Source organism: Haemaphysalis longicornis, unplaced genomic scaffold, assembly GCF_048455015.1.
Source record: "Haemaphysalis longicornis isolate Haplotype H1 unplaced genomic scaffold, Haemaphysalis longicornis Haplotype H1 scaffold_6, whole genome shotgun sequence".
NCBI lineage: Eukaryota > Metazoa > Arthropoda > Arachnida > Ixodida > Ixodidae > Haemaphysalis > Haemaphysalis longicornis.
The window spans coordinates 65772659-65793597 of record NW_027526407.1 but is presented as its reverse complement, the minus strand read 5'-3'; the positions used below and the strand labels follow the sequence as shown (position 1 = coordinate 65793597).

Sequence of the window (20939 nt, the reverse complement as noted above, 5' to 3'; positions counted from 1 at the left end):
TTAGGTTGATTCTCCCATCGCGTGAAACGTGCCGTGAACCCCCGCCGCGGCTATGACGCGACGTGGCGCGGCTATGACGCAACACAATCACTTTAATCCAAGCCAAGCCAACCCAATCGAATCCAATCCAATGCCCCTCGCGAGAGAGTGTTCGCTATCGGAGAGGAGAGGGGGTGAGCGGCGGAGAGCACAGCTCGCGCGGTGAGGAGAATGGGGGAGGGGCGGACGCCGACGACGACAACGCCGTATGGAGGGACAAGGCAAGTGAATGGGATGCAGTCGCATCTAAAACATTCTTTTCAGTGTGTTAACTGCTTCTCAGCATTCAACGAATATTATGAAATGAAACTAAGGGCCAAACTACAATTGCCTAGTAATGCTTCTTGGTCAGGGCTTAAAGAGGCCAATAGCACAAACAAGTTTTCCTGACATCGTTGAGAAATGGCCCGACAATGGCTGGTGAGCCGCCACTGATTCATACGTTTTCCTAAGAGTATCCGAAATATTTCCTCGAAGTTTTCAATAAAATTTTCACCATTATTATAAGAACAAAGTGGTCTCTTTAACGAACCAACCCTTGCACTTCCTTTTAACGGCCTCTTCTATGAAGTATCGCTTGTAACAAAGTCAAGTTTCTGTCGCGGTGACTTTGTTTTGATTTGATTGCAGGGTTTAACGTGCCGACGCAATGCAGGCGACGAGGTGTGCCGTAGTGGAGGGCTCCGGATTCATTTTGACCACCTGGGGATCCTTAACGTGCACCAAAATTTCGTGCTCACGGGCGTTTTTGCTTTCCGCCTCCATCAGAAAAGCGGCCGCCGCGGCCAGGAATTGAACCCGTGTCCTCGTGCTCAGCAGCACAACACCTTAGCCACTGCACCACCCCAGCGGGTGAGAACTTTGTTATAACGAGGAATTACTGAATCTCATTCTTAAACAAAAGCATCACACATCCTGGTGCCCCATAAGAAAGAACAGTGCAAACGTGAAAGTTCTTCGTAGCTAAATTCATAAACTGATGCCGTTGTGTTCAAATTGCATTTGGCTCTACATAAACGGCTTCGTTTAGACAAGTCTGGTCACGTGCAAACAAAACTGGTCACTCTTAAAAGAATGATTTAAGACTCAGCCAACAGCAGGGCCAGAAATTTTAGCTACAGCCTTTTCAATTCATTGCCAACAAATGTCCCGAAGTCGCTAAGAATGGAAAACTAGAAAGTTAGTAGCAACGTTACATTTGACAAGCAACATCGCGTCTTGTGGGTCTCAACAACTGCCCGATAGTTAACGTAGGTGACATTTAGTTTAAAGGGCTATTCGTAATACAATGTGAGAGATTCCTTTCGCATTGTATTACAATGCAATAGAACTGACAACTGACAACCCGCTTCCCCCCCCCCCCCCCCCCACACGCAGTTGTCAGTTGTCATAATATTGCCGCGAACCATACATTGGGTTTGTTTATTTGTGTTTTGCTTTTACCGCCCGGCTGCGCCGGTCTGTGTTATCTCTGCGCCAAGGGAAGCGCGTGTTCCATTCTTTCTTTCTGTGCCGCATGTGTTATCTGTCGTGATAGGGAGAGCATTCCGATCTAACGTGAACAGCCAAGAATAATCTTCTTGGATCTACTATGTTCTCGATGTGAATCGACGTTTCGAGAACCACGCGCGCCGAAAGATAAAAAGCCTGCAGTGCGGACGCCGGAGCCTTCGATTCGACGACACTCGCCTGTGCAAGTCACTTTGTTGACCGCTGCTTCGCCGCCTCTGTATTCTTTTGAGTTGTTAGGGAAGCACAAGTTCGCTCCAATAAACGCGTTTCTCATTCAAGACAACTGCATCGTTCTTGTCTTCGCGACAATATTAAGGAGGGACACTCGTCTTAAAGCAACTTCTTTTAATTTTCAAGCAAACTCTGTGAAACTTATCAGTCTTGCTGCTTTTTTCCCACTGATTTCAAATATGCCACTATTTTTTCAGTTGGTCAATTACTTCCCAAGATAATTAGAGATTATTAGCCATTTTTGGAGGAACAATAGACAAAACAGTGTTGGCCAAGAACTCTAATCTTTATATTTTCCAATACGGTGAACCCTGGTGAGTGCAATAACCGAAGCAATATTTGATTTGACCGCTTCGAACTGATTTTACAGCTCATTAAACTTTGGTGTTTTAAATGGCCACTTACAATGGTTCCTTGCCACTGGTGCCACCAAAGTTTAGTGAACTGTGAAATTAGTTCCAAGTGGTGTATCAAAAAACCGATTCTCTCATTGCACTCACCAGGGTTCATAGTATTGGAAAATATAAAGATTACAGTTCTTGGCCAACACTGTTTTGTCTATTGTTCCTCCAAAAATGGCTAATAATCTCTAATTATCTTGGGAAGTAATTGACCAACTGAAAAAATAGTGGCATATTTGAAATCAGTGGGGAAAAAGAGCAGCAAGACTGACAAGTTTCACAGAGTTTACCTGCAATTAAAAGAAGTTTTAAGACCAGTGTCCCCGCTTAAAAAAGGCCCCGTACACAAGATCAGCTACTAGTTTGTACAGTACTACTACAGTACAGTACAGCTATTGGTACTACAAGATCAGCAACTATGAGTGTTTGTCGTGTTCTTGCACTGTCCACTTAATTGCTTGTTGCTCTTCCAGTGAAAATTCACTGCAGATTCAAAGCATATACCAAGCAATTTTCCGCAAGCCCCTTAATTAAGAATTCCGGCTCGCGACTTGCAAGACAAAGACCACTGTCAGACTTCATCGAAACAACGATGGACTCACCGTTTGTCCAGCTCTTCGGGCCGAATGAATCCATGCCAAGCAACATTGCGCAAGTTCAGAGACTGCGGAGGTCCAACGATGACTTGAAGTAGTGTCATCTGAAGCACAGAAAGATTTCGGCACTATTCGCAGACAGAACTCCAAGTTCGCCTTTGTTTCAAAAGCAGTCAAAACAAACACCGGAAATTTCACACCCAGACATCCTTGCAAAACTGACAATTTCAAACCCCCACATCACAAGGTTGTGCAAAGCACTTAGGTGCAAACAAAAGTTACTTGTGTCAAAAAGTCGAATTACCTATTCGTGTTAGAAACAGCGGCAGCTGTAACCTCTCCGTTAAAAAATCCCAGGCCATCTCCACTAACGTGAAACCTGTGGAGGGGCGAAGCATGCAGTGTATAAGCGTATTCCTGGCGCCTTGGCGTTTTTGCCCACGGAGATGAAACCGTTGGGGGTACAGGTATGCACCTTTGCTATAAAAGTCTCTTCTCTTTGAAGCTTGAAGCTCTCCAGTGCGAGGCATAAGTGAGTGTCCCGGTGTTTTTTTAGTACGCGTTACGTTCTAGCGAGAGGCGTAAACGAGTTTCCCGGTGTTTTAGTACCGTGACTACATGAGACGACGATTACGACGACGACAGTAGACGCCAACAGCCCCAGCCCCTAAGGAGCTTCGCCCCTAAAAATATCCAGCTACTCTTTATGCCCAAGGTGAATTTCAAAGAACTTTCTTCACCACTTCGCTTCAACAGTGAAGCTACCTAAACACTTGCTACCCATTTTGCAAAGGAGAAAAACTGTGGTCCTTGTAGCTAAAACGAGGTTAATGTGAACATACAGCCACCACCAACATAGAAGACAAAAGAAAAGAACGCAAATGACCTGCCACAATTAAAACTTCGCAATGCACGTGCACACACAGCATGGTGACTCACGTGAGTCGTAAAATGAGATCTAGTGAGATGCTTTCAAATCTAAATATGGATCCGTTTGCGGCGTTGATTATACAAGCGGGTAGCATGCTCACAAGTTCGAGTCCAAAGACTTCGCACAGTTGTGGTGCCGACAGAATGTCCTTGAGAAGGAATGGCACTTGAACGCCTTTCCCGAACAGCACCTGCAGGATAGCAGTGTCAATTTATAAATAATACCCATGCCACACGTACACATAAAATGACATTAAGTGCTTCATGCCTTAAGTTTTAATGACATTGATTCGCTGCTACACGAAAAAATCTAACGTCATTCGCTCTAATGTCATTTTTGGTTTAAGGATTTCCACACAACCCATTCGCCTTCACGAACGCCTTAAATCTGCCTTCTTTTGATCGTGCGGGGCACCAAAATGGACAAACGAAACTCTCAGAACCAGAGTGTTGACGCGGAAACATAGCTGAACCTCAAAAGAAGAAAATTTTTTGTGCCCTCTTGGTGGCAAAGTTCTGAAGAAGATTAAGTTCACTAAAGTTCACAAAAGGCAAAACATCATGTGACTCGTCATTCTGAATATTTCAAATTTGGCTACCACTGGCAGGCGACGGCAGCTGCTGAAGCCACTTTTAGAAACGGCTCACAGCATTTTATAGAAAACACTATTTCTCATAACGTTTTCTTTCACAAAAAAACATTTTTAACTTTTGTAAGACTTTTTCTCTACCTTAAAAACTTCTAAAATATGAGTGCATTTCTCTTTTTGGTCACAATCAACATCATGTGTAACATGTTTAATGCCTTTGCGTTTTCGCGTGTAGCACGGCCTGCCCAAGTAATGCAATTCGGTATCTTAAAGCCGTAAGCACTTATTGTCATTTTTCGTGTACGTGTGGCACGGGTATAACTGTTCGCACCATTTTTTTTAAACGACTAGGTGGATTTCTGTTTTCTTTTTTTTGTGCGACGTCATTACTGCTCTACTGCAAGAAAAGAATTTAGCTAACTTGAATGAATTAAAATACTAAATTAAAATAAAATAAAGTAGCGTATTTTTTTTGGTGCCTTAATTATCTAGTGGACAATAAATCAACTGCTTCTCGCGAGAATATCCACCACAAATTCATCAGTAGTTTTTTTAAACCACTCCACTCGAGTTTCTTATCTTTTGACGCCACCATTCTGCTGAAAAGTTTTATATGGAAATACATACGAAAAAGTTTCGAACGGAAGTTTTATACGGAAATAGTCCTTGCTTTAGAATTTTGTTAGTAAATTTCAAAATTCAATACGCTGCTCCGCTCACCAGTAACGCAAGGAAAAGTACATATTGCACCCTAGGTCACCACAGGTTACATAAAACTGCACAAAAACAGCAATGGAAATGTGTTTTGTGTTTTATCACAAAGCTAAACCACCTCACTACACTGCACTGAGAGCTAGTGTTGGCACCCAGTACAGAGGGCCAAATGAGGCAACATAGTTACTAAAGCTCTGAAAAATACAGTAACTGTAATTCTTAAAGAAATTTCACTATTAATTACTAAATTGTTACTACAGTATAGCCCAATTATAGCAAACCTGGCTTTAACGAAATAGTGGCTATAATGAACAAATCTTTATTTCCCGTTACCATTTGTATACATAAATTTTGTGTTCAGATATAGTGAAAAGTGGATATAACAAATTGATTCCAGCTTCCCGATGTCTTCGTTATAAGCAGGCTCGACTGTATAGCTAAAATGATTAATAATAGGGTTATTATTATTGTAATTATTGAAATAATTATTGAGTTATTAATTAAAACTACCACAAAATGCTGACAGTATTGCCTCACCAGCACACAGATTTCCAGGCCTCCCGAATGCAATGCGAATAAGTTACTCTATTTAGTGATGCCCTACTAGCATACCTACATTGCCCTGGCAAAAAAGGACGACACCAAATCTTCCAGTGAAATATACAGACATTCAAGCTACAGCTAAATTAACTGGCAGCACTGCAGTGCGAGTTCGTAAAGAGAGCCAGCCAAACCGCTTGATGGCTGAGTGAATGTCCAGTGTGACATACATTGCCGAGAGAATGTTCCAAGATGGCGGTTATCCTGAGGACAGCGAGGACAGCAAGGACAGGATCGGCCTTGTGCAGGGACTGAAAGCAGTCTTCAATGTCCTGCAAAACATTCGCAATGACATGAAGGGTCAGGGAGGCCCAGAAATGTGGCCCGATATTCATCCAACATAACAACGAAATTGTCGCAGGATTTGAATACAGCTTGCCCTAAAACGTCCTGCAAAATTTTGTCCCCTACTCTGTAGTGTAATGGCAGAAAAGCTGCGGGCTGTCCGCTTGGGAACCCAGTTTGGATTTCAGTGGGACAACTTGCTGGAAATTTTTTAGTGCCGCATTTTTGTGGAAAAAAGAAAAATTAGCGTGCCAAACGTTGAGCGCAATGTTAGAACTTCAACGACAATGATATTGATGCTCTTCTTCTATTTCTGTGTCTAGCCAAAAATGATTAAAAATGTCCTTTCAAATGCCTTCAGTTCAACTCTGCTTTCCCCACGAGTTCCTTTTCCCAATCCCTGGTTTTTGCTTTTTATCCACAACTGTTACTTCTGTTATCCTTCTTTTATCGCAGATTGGGCTGACCTGTGATTTATTTAAAAGTATTTATAATGCACACCCCATCATACTAACTCTATCCCCTATATTTTTCAAGTGCAGAGCACTTTAGGTGCTCGCCTTGTCATCGTAGCTCGCTCGCTGGACCCAAGTAGAGCCCAACTAGTAGAGTAAAGCCAAATGGGTAATGTAGTTATAAGCATTCAAAACTTGTGAACCGCTGACGCTTGTCATACATCTCCCCATTGTTTAGCACAAAGAAAATTGCAGGTACATTTGAGGCAAAATATACCCAAGTAACCGGCAGCGCCCGCGTTCATTTAGTTAGGAGCACTCGTTGGATTGGTTTTTGCGATAGTAAGCGAAAAAAGGTGGCAGTGCAATGCCGGCACGTGCGAAAGGAAAAGCAAGCACAAAAAGAACAGAACTCCTGCCGGCACAGTTTCAGGCAGGGGGCGCGCGAGCACTGCAAAGGCGGGAAATTTGAATTGCATTGGGTCATAGCAGTGAGTGAATAACAGCGCCACAGCCCATTATGGTGAATCACTGCTCTGCACTTCCGACAGCTTTCAGATTGAGTGGAACGGCTTTAGTTTTTCTTCATTGTTTGGATCAACACTGATAGCCAGGGCCGTAGTCAGAATTTTTTTTTTGTTTTTTTGATGGGGTTATGCATTACCATAAGAAGTTTCACTGAAAGGAAAACTAAGTCCCCCGTAAAAAATTTCGTAGAGGTTCAAACCCCCAAACCTTCTCTCTGGCTACATCCATGCCGATAACTTTAGCAAGATAGTTCGCTACTGTGTCAACTGCAATACAAAAATTTAGTGTAAAAGTTCAATGAGCTATTTAAATTAGGCACTAAATTGGCCCCAACTTCGCCGGGCTGACAGCGACATTCAAAACAGGCAGAAAAGAAATATAATAAAATCATTAACTTTAGTTCTTGCTTGAATGCATAATTATGTCATACTTTCACACACAAAGTCTCACTTTCACACAAAAAAATAAAACGAGTTGAAGGTTACATTACCCCAAGGAACTTCACGCACAAGAATCAAGTGGGTACGCAGTTTTAAAAGCCATACCGCTAAGTAGTTGCACTGCTTGGAGCGTAACCAAGGTTTGTTCCGGTATATGTACTAGTCTGTGCGTGCGTACCAGTACTCGTACCGGTACATAGTTTTAAAAGCCATACCGCTAAGTAGTTGCACTCCTTGGATGGAACCACGGTTTGTACCGCTATATGTACTAGTATGTGCATACATACCGGTACTCGTACACACCAGTACCGGTACAAGGTTCGTACCTCCACTGCCCCCGTCCACAACAGAAGTGCTGCCTTCTTGCGAAAGCCATCAGCCGGAAGTTCCGAGTACACATCACAGATGTAGTGAATTGCTGGTGCCAAAAACCTCAACACTTTGCCGTACCAAGTCTGCGTACCAACTCCACCTGCGTACCAACAAGATTTCCATTCAGCCATGAACGACACTGCAGCACAGAATTAGTGCAAGATCTCAGCCGATTCAGAATGACAAAGAACTGGCAAAGTCTTCGCAAACTTTGTGAAGAAATATTAGATGTGTCAGCAGGTAGTGACCACCTACATTGGTGCAAACAATTGATTTACTTTATTTATATGCAGCGTACTACATGGGCCCAGTACTGCAGCATTACTCCCATCAAATGAATAAACATGATGCAGCTACACGCGCAGCGACGGGTTGCAACAGGAATTAGCAGTGAATAAAACATAAACCATTGTGTGGGTACCACAAATAGGAAATAATACAAGGAATTTGGAAATTTGTAACAGTTCTAGGACTGACGTTTGTGAACGCAGTACCCTGCTTAAAATCAGACACCAAGATGTGGTAGGCCATTTTGCCTTGTGTGCGCATTGTAAGATAACAAACAAAGCAGTGTGGGAAGATGCACGCTGGGTGCCATTTAAAGGGGCCAAGCAGACAAAACACAAGTTTGGTTCATTCAAAAGATTGCCTCGTTAGAATCATACTGGCCCCACATTTAACACACACTTCACTGAAATAAGCTATATAATTAGGAAAAAAGGGAATGGCCATGCGACCCACTAGCTCATTTTTCGCAACAGAACCTATGATGTCATATGTGCCCAGCTGTGCGACTGGCTGAGGCCGGCAAAAGCAAACGCAAATTAGGCATGGAGTATAAGCTTGCCGAACAAGCTTTTTGCGCTTAAATACATATTCATTTTACAGCAGTAAGATTGCTTGGGTTTATAATGAAAGTTGCAAAAATACACATAAGCATAGAAGTACCGATGCGGACTGCTGTAGGTACTGGGCGCACTATGCTTGTTTTAGCTGCACAGCAGTCCGCCGCTTTGGAGTTGTCTTACACGACACTGCCCAATTGGCGCAAGCGACGTCTTACGCGACCCTGTTTGTCGAGCATACCCCATGTTTCACAAAACAATTACTTTCTGCCGTAACGAAAACAAGCCAAGTGAAATTACGGTCAAAAACAAAGCAACGGCGGACAACGGTCTTTGGATGAGTACGGTAGCATCATCTGGGAGGACTGACGGTAAGCAAGGCTGCAGAGCGTAATGACGCACTGGAACTTTGTTTGAATACCCGCCCTTGTGACAGCATGGCAGCCGTCACAAAAACACACAATTTGGTGGGAGAATGAAAATTTTAACCTAAATTGATTAATTTCTCAGTGAATATGGCGTCATTTGCTGCCAGGTAAGCACTGGGGGCACAATACAGCATAAAATCTTTCGAATACAACAAACTTGTATTTTGTTTGCATGGCCCCTTTAAGGTTTGAGAACCTAAACATGAGATATGTTTTCGGGAGATGTTAAGAACTATGGATCTTTATAAGTGAAACAGCTAAAGTGTTTAGATTCCTCTACGTGAAAAGAGTGGGCACACAGTGGCTAAGCAAAACTGGGGGGTAACGATGAAATACGTGAACAGCCAGGCAATGATTACCAAAAAAAAAAAGAGTCAAAACAGACAGAAATGAATAAATAGAATAAAAAAAATCATAGCTCCCCAGCATATGTGGGAATAGAAGAAAATCGAAGCTTTTATTATGTTTACATCGTCATTTGGCAGTGTCCGGAACTGCACAATGGACTTATTGATTGATTGATTGCGAGGGTTTAATGCACTGGCGCTACACACGCGACGAGGAGCGCCGTAGTGTACGGCTGGCTCCGGATTAATTTTGACCACCTGGGCATCTTTAACGTGCGCCTAAATCTCGAACACAGGGACATTTTCGCTTGCGCAGTGGACTTCAAGTAGCACCGTTTGAAATGATAACACGGGCGTCATGGCAAAACTGGGTTGAGACGAAAGTGGGCGTAGAATTTTTGTTCGCTCATCGCTTCTGGGAATAGTTCTCAGGCACCCCATCGTCTTTCACTGCCGCCACACAACGTTGCCTTTACTCACATTCAAGCAAGCATACCCAGCATACATTTGTGATCTGTGTGACGCTTCGCTGTTAGCAAAGACGTTCCTTTTGTTAGTGGCAGTTTTTTCAGTCTTGGATATCCTGGATGCTACGGGAACGTTTTTGCGCAATTTTCCTGATGTGCATGAACGAATGAATGCAGAGACCAGCGCCATCTGGTGGTTTTGTGAGGAACTCAGGATGCGCATTCTCACCACCAGAGTGGCGGGTGAGTTGCATTCGGCCAGGGGAACAGCAGCAGCAACAGCCCTTCAAAAGTCCACAAGAGAGGCAAATAAAGCTTCGCTTTAAAATGAAATCGAAACTGTCATTAGATATGCACACGACAAAGGATTGCGATAAGAAATATCTTTTGCTAAAACTCTCACGGAATTGCTTTCTGAAGCTAAAGCGAGTTGCTTGAGAAAGAAGAGCTTTGACTGGGCATGCGTGGCCTACAGAAAGGAAACAAATGATCCGGCACATTTTGTCGGACTGTGATAATATCCATATCCGGATCCGTACGACAAGAACGTCTGCCCTAGCCGAACTTTTAGGGTTCAAAAGCTAATGCCAGACGTAACCGCAAAGCTGTGGGGATGACTAAGCCAACATCGTAGTAGTGCGATAAACAGCCGAGAGAATGTGAAGTTGAACAACTAAACCCTGTTACAAACGAATTTTAATTTGAACCTGCCGCTGAAGGCAGCAGGTTCAGATGTAGTGACACCAACGGGGCAGTCAGCAAGCGATGGCGCTCATGACAGCTGGACAAACTGGAAGTGCTATTGGTTCAATTGTGTTCTGGTCTGTTCTAACTGAACTTCCAATGTTTTTTTTTTGTTTTGTTTTTAGCTGGACCTTAGGCCTCTTTTATTTGCCATTTTGGACAGTTCAGAACTGCTCCCAAACAGCTCCGCATTTTATCTTCCCCGAGAATTTTTACGGCGGGTGCAGTTTTGGACTTCCCAGAAGCTGCTCAGAACTGGCACATAAAAGAGACCATGAAACCCTTTTCGTCACACGTCCTCGACACTATTCTCCAGAATGAGATCTCCTCGCCACTGTGCCCATAAGGCCCTCGTAAAACTTTCCGTCACTCGTTACAGAACCATACAAATTCGTGCTTAATTAGCTGTTCCGGAGCGCCGGCGAACGTCGTTTGCGAACGCAAATGTTCTTACGTTCGCAAATGACGTTCGCGCGAATGTCGATCGACACTCGTGACGAACGTCGTGCGCGTGTATTCCAGCTGTTCATTCTGGTACGCGTACACCAACACGATCAATTTACATTACTTTCTTTGGCAACGGCACCCTGTGGACAAAGAGAGCTCGCACGTGATCGAAGCACGCACCTGCGCACAAGTGGCACGAGTCGAAGATTTGTTTTAGTCGACCAGTGTCGATAATGAGCTCCGCAGTCAGGATGTCATCCACCTCGCCACAAATTCCGACTTCGCAAATCATCTTCCGCACGTTTTCTGAAAGACATGACTGCACTCTCATTATTTCGGCGTTTAGAACATAATTTGTTGCGTTAAAAACAGAGCATTCCCACCGGCCATCAGCTGGTTTCGGTTTTTTGATGACTGAATCCTTTTTCGCGCAAGACTTGATACTAAATGAACAAAAGTTACAAAAATAGGTTCTTGTGAAACTTGTTTTTGATAAAACATTTGTGTTAATATTTATTTTGTAAAGTTAATTTTAGAAATTAACGTGGTTAGAGTTGTGGTGAGTTGCAACGTTAGAGACATTTATTTAGACCTTTTGAAAGCGCCACCAGCATTAGGATGCAAAAAGTAGGCTCTAAGGCAACGCGCCTAGCCCGGCTTCGAGCCGAAGAGCCGAATGCTCGCCGAATTTGACCGAATGCGTCTATGTAAAATCCTAGGTGTCTGCTCGCTTGGCGAAAGTGTATGTGATAGGGTTTGTTTTCAAACTGCTCATTTCCATGTGCACGGCGAAGGCGTCGGGGCCCCGACATCGACGGCCGTCATGTAGGAAGCGCGCCTAGACGCCGAAGCAACGCCCGCGATCCCGGCGCGGCACGGATATTTACGTATGGTCGCACTACCGATGCGGCGATGTTAGGCCTAAAAGTCGAGAGATGATCGACGCCGTTTAGGCCTAATCGCTGCTTGTTTATTGCGAACCCTGCGGCCGGCGGCATGGATGATCCGAAGATCGCACCGAGGCGCGCAGCCGGCAAGCCCTCGGCGTCCGTCTGAGACCGAAGAGATCGCGCCGGGGCTGAGCACAGGTCGCCGGCAGCTCTGCGCAGCCGACTGCCGACGGTGCAACTGGCCGACCCAACCCGCATCGCGGCTGGGTTCTAAGTGCTTTTCTCTCGTCGGCCTCGTCGTGCTCGCTCGCGCCAGGCATGTCGGCGCATTCGGGATCGCATCCGGTCTCCTCGGCCGCCACCTTCGTCGACAAAATCGACCCTTTCAAGAAAGGATCGCTCAAGCGCAAGCAACGCAAATCGCAAGGATCGTCGCGATACCGGTCTGCAAACGACGTCGAGCTCCAACCTCTGCCGTTGTTACGAGGTAAACTTCGCTACTGCCTTGTTTCTCCGCGTAAACATTCTACCGCGCTTCATTCACCGCCCGATCTGTAGCGCCCGTTAACAGCGCGATGCGCGGACCCGAAATCGGCCTGTATCGTCTTTTGGAAGGTCGCAAGCGACAACCTCGCTTGCCGGTGGCACCACGGCGGATGTGTCGAGACTACTCGGGCTTATTCATTGAGCGAACGCATGCAGTGGCTTATCTTAGCCGGCACTTTGCGCGCGACAAGCTCGTGTGGCTCGCAGGTAGCGCTTAGCATGAAGCCTAAGCTCGAATTGATCCTTCCGAGCCCAGCCCCCCCTCCGCCACCTCCCGTAGCTAAACCTAAAGAAGCCCCCTTTCAAACGCCGGGCACACGACAACGCGAGACTCGCGTCAGCGATTTAAAAAAGAAGATTGCGAAGCAGAAAGGAGATCGTCGTGGCTTTTGCTGAGCGCGGTTAGTCGTTGTTGGAGTCTTTCTTTTTTCGCGGAGAGTTGCGGAAAGGTTAATTCAAGTCCCCCCCTCCCCTCTCTGGACCCCGGCCCTAGCTTCCGGTGTCAAGCTACGCTGGCATCGATCAGAACCATTGATCTCGCCGGGCGATACATTGACTGGAGGGGGGAGGGGGGAGCGAGCTTATTAAACGATTATGGGATGCATACTGCGCCTGCCTAATGCCGCGGTCTCATACCTTCGTTGACGGACGTCGACGGACGGCTTGGATCCTGACGGTCGGCCGATCCCCTCCCAGTTCTCACCGGTGTCGCGGCGAATTTTCCGGCGCGGGGCACACAACCGACTGGTTTCTTTTCGTTTAGCCGCTGTTGGGGATTCGAATCGTTCTTCTCTCGTCGGTGTTTGTTTGTTTATGTTTGCTACTTGGAAGTGCCCACGATACCTGCGACGAATCGCTCGGGGGAGTGGCTCTCTTTAGGCGTCCCACGTTCGGACGCGCCTACGCGGCAAAGACGAAAACGGTTTCGGCAATGTGCCGTTTCTTCTCTCGAAGTGCGTTGGACGCGGTGAAGGATCGAAAGAAGGAAAGAAAAAGAGATATGTGCGTTTCTTGGGCGGACCGTGTGCGCTTCGACGACAGATGTATGCTCTACCGATACGGAGAATGAAACCGCGGTCTCGGTGGTAACCCGGGGTGGTTGTGACGTCTGTGAAAACCGAGTGTCGCGTTTGTTTGATTATTCCGAGTGCTGGTGCTGTGGGTCGTGCCTATGATAGAGGTCAAGTCCAAAAGCTGCGCCGCAGCGGCGTCGCGGAGCGCCGTCGTCGAATCTCTGCTGCGTCTGGCGTCCAACAGAGGTGAAAGAAAAAGTAGAGTAGAACTCGCCCCCTTGTGAAAAGAAAAAAAAAAGGCCAATATCGATGGAAAGATTGGTGTGCTGTTTGGGCGATGTTGTGTGAGGTGGTTGTGTCTGTCGGTCTGCCCACTGTCCGTTCAAGCGACATCGGCTGGGGAAATGGCTGAGAGTTGTGTACTGGGGTTTCGAAATGTCAAACTTTGTGGCAGGCCCTGTGGTTGGCACGTAATTTGAGTGAAATAGGTCACCAGTAATGCAAAAAGAAAATGCGGACGAATTCTGGGCACAAAACACACTGAACAGTTCGCACCTTTGCGGGTCTTGTTTTTTGGTCTTTCGCGCTTTTTCTTGCCCGATATCCTTCCCTACACTGGCTTGTGTATATTTGTCGTTGGATCACCCGACAGCAAAGGCTTTGTGGTGTTTTGAAGTGTACCGTGACCGTTTGCGGTAACTTGTAATGAAAAGATACCCGAGGTCCTTTTCAAGAATTGCCATGGGAGAAAGCAAGCATTGAGTAGGTTTGAAACCATCAGTTCAGCATGTACTCCAGCGAAACTTTAGGCGGGTTTGTAGCCGCGGTTCTTGTTGCTTTTAGCGCCATTTCTCCATCAGTTTGGGTTAGCGGTAGGAACAGTGTTCACTCGACCACCTGTTTGAAATTCAGGTTTGACCTGCATTTCTAAAGCTACCATTTGTGGGCGTGTGCCTGAGATATTTGTGCGCAGCTGGCTTGCGAAAGATTGTGTTGTGGTGATTGGCGTCGCGATGAAATGGTTGTTTTATGCGTTATGTAAAACACGTGAGTGGTGCCGTGTGTATTGAGAAGACAATAGGGCACGTTTTTGTCATCATATAGCGGAGAAATACTCGGCACATAAAAAGTAATGTTTCGTATTTCGGTACATTAATTAATAGGATAATCAATAATATATAGGCAGTGGGGAAACTGTATTCATGCCATGTTGTTATAAGGAATTGTCGGAGCAAAACAAACCTCTGTGCATGAACTTTATTATGAAAGGGGCAGGTGATTCAGTGGGAACTACTTCGGAGCGTCTTAATACTGGGGAGTCGAGGTAACTGTGCCAAAGGCTATATGCGAAGATTGCACAGGAATCATACCATTATGAGAAGGGTTAAAGTTCTAGGAGGTGTTGTGGAACTAATGATGCAAATCTGAACTGTAAGAAAGAATTGTGGAGAAGGGAAGTCATAGAAGGGGGCGTGTACTTGTAATGGAAAACAGCTGAACTTTCTTTTTTTCTCGAAGAAATCATTGTCAGCGTACTTAAACCCTGCACAGGACAAAGGTCTCTCCCGTTGACCTCCAATCGCTCCCACCCTGCGTTGTCCGAGGCCATTCTTAGACACCAAATTTCCTTATTTTGTCTTTGTCCGTCAAGCGAAGTCTTCCCCGTTTTTCTAGATTTTCCCAGCACTGACACCTTTACCCTGGTGGTTCATATGTTTTCATTCCGTCGCATCCCATTTCCAGCCTAAGTGCATTTCTTTTCGGTTAATTCGAACTGCGATATCTCCGACCCGAGTTTGCTCCCTCATCCAAGATGTTCGCTTCCTGCCTATAAGCGCTGCTCCTTTCTTTCGTTCTATGGCTGGTTGAGCTGACCTTAGTTTTGTTTCCGAGTGTTTGGTGAGGTGCCAGGAAAATATTATGTACAGTGAAACCTCATCAAACCGTACCTGACGTGGATGTGAAGAAAGTTTGTACTAACCGGCCATACGGTTTATTCAAATGCATTAGGTTAAAGGGAAACCGAGTCAAGGATTTGGCTTAACTATGTATAAAAAAAAACTGTGGCTTATGTGGGTATGATTTAACGAGATTCCACTGTATATGATTAATGCGAAAGTCAATGTGAACATCCAGTCCTCACTTGCAGTGCAGAAGCTTGGCAAGCCTGGGGAAGCAACATGGATATCATCATGTCCAGCGTAGGATGCAGGCATCGTTAGGGGTGTATCCCTGCACAAAGCATTTGTGCTTGGAACTAGAGAATGAAGTGGGGGTTAAACTGCACTTGTAAATACGAGAATACGCAACAGTGGACCGGACTAAAAACGGGAGCAGATAACTGAGAAACAGTATAGGAAGCAAAATAAAGGGCAACGTTCACGGGCATCAAATGATGGCATTGCCATCATTTGATGCAGTCACGAATGCTGGCGTGGTTTTACGCAGGCTGTAGATCTTTGACGCCTGGTTGGTCGAGAGCTGTTTGGGACTACGTGGTGGGTCTCGCTTCGGTTCATCGGTGGCGGTGGCGGTAGCAGACTATGGTAACTACCATGAGCTTGCTAGGATCCGACCTTTGTTTTTTTCTGGGGAGGATTTAAAGCTTTTAGATTGAGTGTTTTTGCTTTTCTTTGCCCTTTTTTTTTTCTTTTGTTTTGTGTGTGAGAAAAAGAGGGAGGGGGCAGAAGTCTTTCGTCTCTTACGCAGAAAAAAAAAACTGCGTGCTGTTTCTATTTGTGAACGGCAAATGTCAGGAACAGGAAGAGATAGCTGCATAGATTTTGATAAAATTGACCAGAAGGGACCAGCACTTGTTTATTGTACGAAGCTGCAAGGTCCTATCTGTAAGAACAAAAGACAAGGCACTTGAAATGCTGCTGTTACTGCAGCAAGTCGATTTAAGCAGTTTCCACTTCAGGTGGTTCCACTCTGGACCCATAAAAACTCGCTCTTTTTTTTTTTGGAGGGGGGGGGGGGGTATTGCTTGCCGTCTGCCATAGCCAGACAGCAAAATCTTGTACAAAGTGCCGTAGCACCCATCAGGCACATGGGTATGAGCTCCCCTTCTCTCCAGTCATCAAGGCTGCTAACCAACAACAGAAACAAATTTTATTAAAACTGGCACAACACGAAGGCTTTATTACAGAGTTTGGCCAAGTATCAGATGTAACGATAGCTAACTTACGATAGAACGTGACGTAACTTCTGTTAGAACCACTGGATTAGCTCTGGCTTGTCTGCACGACTCCTCAGCCCTGGTGCTACGACACCAAATGTCAGGAAAGAGGCTTTCGTTTCCCCTAGGGACGTCCTCTTTGCAACATTACCCCTCACCTTATAAGGAGAAAAGCCTCTCGGCGGCCGTTCCCAGTCCGCAGCGTGTTGGCTTACAAACGCTTATGTGTGCAAACATCCGACGTTGGCAGCTTACCTCCTGGCTTGCTATTGATCCCGGTCCCATCGCTTTATACGGGAAGAGACCGAAATTGCCGTAGGGGGACGCACGCACGGCTACCGTATTACCTAGGCAAGGCCGTTGGAGCTAATGTGGCGGTGGGGGGGAGGGGGAGGCAATAATCAAATTGGGTGTGTCCCCGAGTTGAGCAGCTCGCTCTTTCGGCCGTTCGCAGCAGTCGTGCCGCAGCGTGTCAGATGGAAACCTCACTTCGTATTCAGCTGAGTGGCCTGTGGTGGGAATTTGGGAACGTCGGCCACCACTTTCCACTTCATTCGTTGCAAAATGGTTGCTTCGAGATGAGGACGTCCGCTCTTTGTTTCACGTTTGGCAGCCTCTTCTCTTATGTTGTCACGTAATAGGCAGATTAGGGTCATTTGACAGCAGCGTGTTCTCTGTAAAATTAGCATGTTCTCCCCGTCCCCTCACCTTGTATGAAAGCGTGACTGACTTATAAACCCCCTCCCTCCCATATCTGGTTCAGTAATGCTTGTGAATTCTTTTTTACATTTAGGTCCATGAAACATCAATTTTATTGATGATTGTGGGGTTTAACGCGCTGACGCAACACAGGCGATGAGGCGTGCTGTAGTGGAGGGCTTTGGATTAATTTTGACCAGCTGGGAATCTTTAACGTGCGCCGAAATCTCGTACACGGGCGTTTTTGCTTTTCGCCTCCATTAGAAAAGCGGCCACCGCGGCCGGGAATCGAACCCGCGTCCTCGTGCTCAGCAGCACAACGCCTTAGCCACTGAGTCACCGCAGTGGGGTATTATCAATTTTGTTGTTGTTGTTGTTGTTGTTGTTGTTGTTATTATTATTATTGTTATTATTATTATTATTATTATTATTATTATTATTATTATTATTATTATTTGCATGCAACAGTAGTACGAGTGATGCGCACACATTGTTTATTTTCTTTTAACGTATTGCATTGGCATGGGCCACTTTTAGTCAACTGCACAAACAAAATATTTCTTTAGACAGTGTCTTAGTCAGATGAGTGCAGTACAGGCGTGTTGCTGACGCTTCTGTTTAGGGCTGGAAGGTAGGCCCTGCGGTCACTGCTGCTTGGTGGCGTAGGTGTCTTCTTTTGCAGAAAAGGGTTTGAATGCAATGTCTGCATATGGAAGTTTTTTTTTTTTTTTTTTTTTTTTAAAGCCTGTAGGACGTTTTAGTCTCCACTCGTTAATGCTTGCAGATTTTGCTTCCATATTTGGCAGTCCTGTTTCTAAGTATTTTTTGCTCTCTCTCTCTCTCTCTCTCTCTCTGTCTCTCTCTCTGTTTTGTTTGTTTGTGTTGTGTTGTTTGGAACAGACAGAAAAATTACAAAATACTCCAAAAGTTTGGTTTAATGAACCAAGTTAACCGAAACCTGTCGGAAAAAACTTGGAAGGTACTGCGGCAGACTTAGGCGTAAAACGTGACAGGCAGGTCTTTAAACGGGGAAGGACAACATTATAGCAATCTCTCTCTCTCTCTCTCTCTCTCTCTCTCTCTCTCTCTCTCTCTCTCTCTCTCTCTCTCTCTCTCTCTCTCCTCTCTCTCTCTCTCTCTCTCTCTCTCTCTCTCTCTCTCTCTCTCTCTGTCTTACTGAACTGTTCAGCTGTTTCCCACAAAAGAAGTCAAACAGTAAACACTGTCTCATTTTGGTCGTTCCACTTGACAGTTCCCTGGCGCGCACTGTTCGCTAGCCTATGCAGAAACCTACAGGTCGTGCACAGGTACCTTCCGCTTTGCGCACAAAAACGGTCTCTTCGGGTTTGCAGTCCTTTTGGGTGCCAGTGAAGAGGGGCGCGTATGCCATCCACAACACTTGTCCGAAGTTGTTCTAATGCCGTGCGAACCAGTAGAGCTGAGGTCTGCTGCAAGCTTTTTCCACTCAAAGCTTAAAAGCAGCTGTGTAGATTTGCAAAGTCATAATTATTGACTTTTACTTTCCACTTACAAGTTGTGCAGTTTTTCAGGGAATGGTCACAGGTGACATCTAATTGGTTCAAGTGCGACGTGGGTAGGTCGTTGTCAACCTTAGCAGCATTGCCAAATGTTGCTTGCAGGATGACTGTGACAGTAAAAAAACATTAAAGAATACTTTCTTACTAAGTAACATGTGTAAAATCGACAAGAATTCGGATGTTTGGGCACGTTTGAAACTGTGATCTGATAAGGTGGTTAGGCAGTGTTTGCAGAGCTGTTCGTTAACTGCTCAAGGCTCGATCGAATGGAATTGTCTGCATGTTGCTGGAAACATTTGGTTTGGGATGCACATGACGGGATTTGATTTTCCGAGCAATTTTTCGTCAGGTCCGTTCGAAGTGGGTTGTATTCCTACGTATGGTTGGTTCAGAGGCTTGCTCCAAGGGAACTGACACCCAGTTAAACATTGACACTTGGTAGCATTTTTAACAGGTAATGTGAAGCACATATTTTGTGAATCACCTTCAATTCACAAAAGTTTGCCTCTGCAAAAATTTCACCTTTAAAATTAAGAACAATTTTTTTTTAAGCTCGCAATGCGATTACTGCGCGCTGTTTCAAGCTGTGTCAGTTCGCAAATAAAAGAATGCTCAGATGTAGCAAGTCTCCCTAGGGCAGTGGACATTTGGTTTTCGCCGTTGTATAGTTTAGGTTAGTTCAGTTTAGGTGGGGTGGCTTGCATGTATTTGCTGATAACAGTTCCCAATCACTTGCTGTACAAGCATGTTTAGCTTCTATACAGTCTCTGTCCTTCGCATTTACAATAACTGCCTAGCAAAATAGTATCATGAATGTAGTTGCAACAGTACAGAAGGAGCTTTCTAGGAAATCATTCGTTGTTCACATCCCCCACCTTTTTTTCTTTCGTTCTTTGATGAAATGCAGTACCCATGGCATATTTTAAAAATAGATAAAATATAGATTTATCTGTACTTTAGATCAATAGATATGGATTGTCGGTGTATTAAAATTGTAACTATTAAATTAATTAAATTAAACTAAATTTAATTAATTTAGCTTTAATTAAAATTAGAATGTTAAAATATTAAAATTGCAGAAAGTTAGGTGGGCGGATGAGATCAAGGAGTTTGTGGGGATAAATTGGTCGCAGTTAGAACAGGACCGGAATAGTTGGAGATCTATGGGAGAGGTCTTTGCCCTGCAGTGGGCGTAGACAGGCTGATGATGATAATGAAAATTGCAGCTAAAAAGTTGTGTGCCGTATCTGTGTCGAACATTTCTTAGAGGAGGAAAAAGAGAACCACGCATTTCAGTCGGGACGACCATTTGTGAGTGCTTGGTGCTGATTTCTTATGGAAGACACTCCTGCGGGGCTTGTAGTCCATGGCGGATCATGTGGTCTGTACATGGGCGAAAAAATAGTTGCTGTGCTACGTACGACACACAACGGTGTTGCCATTTCCTTCGTTGGGAGAGCTAAAAAAACTACCTTTTTTCTTTCTCGTGGGGAAACAGTGATTTCAATGATCGGAACACGTTTCCGCTTTGTCATTCCTTTGTTACTCTTCTTTGTCTGTGTGTATCTTGCCGTTTTTGTAGTGGCCGAATTCCTCTGCCTCAGAGGGTTCTTCAAACGATCGGAAACTCGATAGGGTGGCAGAAAAAAATGCGCGCCTGTCGAGCGGACGCGTCGGGGGCAGATTGCTGCATCACAATCGGCGGGAGCACGGTGTCAATGTCTGTCGTAACGGCGTAACGACGGTGACGACAGCTCGCACGCGAGCGAGCGAGCGAGGCACTCGGAGGCCACTGTTGTAGTGGCAGCCACTCGATAAGCCCCCACGGGCCGTCCCCTATCTTTATGTGTCTGTAAACTGAATGGAGGAGCTCGCCGCATTGTCAGCGGGTCTCGGGAAGCAGTCCGCCGTTCATTTGTTGGGAATGTCACATTCAGCTCAGGGGGGAAATGTTCCCGTTAGTTTTAACTTCGGCAACGAACCAGGAGATTAATTTCCACATTTTTGTGGTGTCATGCAGTGCTTGTTTGTCTATTGGGAACAATTGCCAGTAATTGCTAGGAGGAAGGAACGCAATGATGCAACGGTAGAGTTACAAACTCAT

The 20939-nt window shown here is 45.2% G+C and overlaps 2 protein-coding genes across 3 annotated transcripts in view; one reads left to right on the top strand and one right to left on the bottom strand.

The window, feature by feature from the left end:
- LOC144142859 (endoplasmic reticulum membrane-associated RNA degradation protein-like) overlaps positions 1-11405 on the bottom strand; it is a 49466-nt gene extending 38061 nt beyond the window's left edge. Inside the window, exons 1-5 of one of the 2 annotated variants that reach the window (XM_077674667.1) lie at positions 11152-11405; positions 7648-7793; positions 5784-5885; positions 3811-3900; positions 2786-2883 (exon numbers count right to left, since the gene is read on the bottom strand). In XM_077674667.1, coding sequence (XP_077530793.1) covers positions 2786-2883; positions 3811-3900; positions 5784-5885; positions 7648-7793; positions 11152-11302 — 587 coding nt within the window. In that variant the 5' untranslated portion in view covers positions 11303-11405. The remainder of the gene's footprint in view (positions 1-2785; positions 2884-3810; positions 3901-5783; positions 5886-7647; positions 7794-11151) is intronic. The other variant, XM_077674668.1, reaches the window with a different exon arrangement.
- A 219-nt stretch (positions 11406-11624) lies between these two features.
- LOC144142858 (serine/threonine-protein phosphatase 2A 56 kDa regulatory subunit epsilon isoform-like) overlaps positions 11625-20939 on the top strand; it is a 43232-nt gene continuing 33917 nt past the window's right edge. Inside the window, exon 1 of the mRNA XM_077674666.1 lies at positions 11625-12348. Coding sequence (XP_077530792.1) covers positions 12180-12348 — 169 coding nt within the window. The 5' untranslated portion in view covers positions 11625-12179. The remainder of the gene's footprint in view (positions 12349-20939) is intronic.